The 1,993-nt window shown below is 19.6% G+C and overlaps 1 protein-coding gene across 1 annotated transcript in view; it reads right to left on the reverse strand.

Moving 5' to 3' along the window:
* Nucleotides 1-619: 619 nt before the first annotated feature.
* The window catches only part of PRSY57_0719800 (nucleolar rRNA processing protein, putative), a gene marked incomplete at both ends in the record, with an annotated part of 1,797 nt that continues 423 nt past the window's right edge, over nt 620-1,993 (reverse strand). The window contains one exon of the mRNA XM_012906852.2: nt 620-1,993. This exon is cut by the window's right edge and continues 423 nt beyond it. Within this exon, the coding sequence (XP_012762306.2) occupies nt 620-1,993 (1,374 nt within the window).

The following is a 1,993-nucleotide window of genomic DNA, read 5'->3' on the forward strand; positions in this document are numbered from 1 at the left end:
ATATTATTATTATAAAATAAAAGTATTTTAATTTATTATATTATATTTTTTTTTTTTTTTTTTATTTTTTTTTTTTTTTTTCAATATAAATAAATAATGGTACAAAGTGACGGTTGAAATAAAAAAAAAAAAAATTTACATAATGAAAAATATTCCTTTTTGAATTTATATTTAAAAAATTAATTAAGGTTTTTTTAATAAATTTTAATTATAGAATATTAAAAAAAAAAAAAATAATAATTATACATATATATATAAATATATATGTACATAATATATATTTTTTTATATATAATAATATTTAAAATAAATATTATTAATACATATATATATAGAGGATAATGTATAATTTTTTAATTCTAAGAAAATATATTAATAATAAAAAACAAAAAATAAATAATAAATATATATATATATATATTTCCCATATTTTAATTATTTTTTATTGTCAAAGGGTCATAAATATATATATATATATATATATATTATATATATATTATATATATTATATATATGTATTACAAAAAAGTGTTATTTATACTTGTGGAAATAATTTTGGAATTCTCTTTCTATCTTTATTTATTTATTTATTTATTTATTTCTTTGTTGGTTGGTTTATTTAATCCGTTTCGTGTTCAGATTGTTTGTGCATAAGATTTATATTTTCTTCATTTTTATTTTTCTTATTTTTCTTATTTTTTTTATTTTTCTTTTTCATGTAGTTTTTATTATACAAATTTGTATGATTTTTTTGTTCATTATGGTTTATCAGATATGGGTTTATGTTTCCTATTTGGTCTGTATTAAATTTGATAGTATCAGCTGGTAGTTTATCTAATAACAATTTTACTTCATTTTCTCTAACTTGTTTTTTTGTTTCATATGGGTTATTAAAGAAGGTGTCTATATTAGCTATACCTGCTCCTGGTACGAGAAGTGTTTTTATTGAGTGTTTTAAACCTAAGGAGCAAATATCTTCAAATGGTTGAAAGGATATGGAATTAATTTGATCTCCATATATATTATGAGTTATATATAATTGTGGATTTGTAAAAAAATCCTTATATGTTCTAAAATGTGTATTCATTGAAAATGCTACTAGGGATGTATCACTTATATCAATATTATTAATAATATTATGTGATTTATAAGATTTTATATATTCCATTTTTCTTATGTCCCATAATTTATATGTTGAATCTACTGAAGCTGTTATTAAATAATTATCATGAACTCCTAAGGCAGATATGGGTGTATGATGACAAAATATATCACATATACTTTTATCAATATTTGGTGACCATAAGGTAACATGTCCATTTTTATGACCTAAATATATTATAGCATCTTTTTTATTTTGTTTCATAATAGAACATGGTCCTCTTTTCGTTTTTTTTCTGGTTACAATATTACCAACCGATATATCTTGATAAACCAATTCACCAAATTCACCTATCGATGTTAATAAAAAATGATATGGTAAAAATACCATATTATATGTATATAATATATCTTTTATACAATTTATTTCCATTCCAGTATTATCATATATATACATATACTTTTTTTGACTAACTGCAAAAAGCTTATAATTATGTAATGTTGTATTACATCTAATCATTTCATCAACTTGAAACTCACATAAACTTTCTAAATTATGTGTATCTATTAAACTTACATGTCCTTTTACTCCTGTCATTAATAAATATTTCCCATTTCTTGTATAAGTACATGAATATGGACCCATATTTAATTTCAAATCAAATACTTTTTTTTGAGTACCCACATCAGCATTATCATAAATATATTTTTGGCTAGCTCGCTTATTTTTATTATCTTCTTCATCAGAAAGTGCTAAATAATTAATACCTTCCTTCTCAATTATGTAATTTTTATAAGTATTAAAATCAAGATCATTATGATTACAACTATTAATATTATTCATGTTATTATCATCATTATTTTTTTTTTCTATTTCTTTTGAATCTATCAA

This window comes from Plasmodium reichenowi, chromosome 7, assembly GCF_001601855.1.
Source record: "Plasmodium reichenowi strain SY57 chromosome 7, whole genome shotgun sequence".
Taxonomy (NCBI): Eukaryota; Apicomplexa; class Aconoidasida; order Haemosporida; family Plasmodiidae; genus Plasmodium; species Plasmodium reichenowi.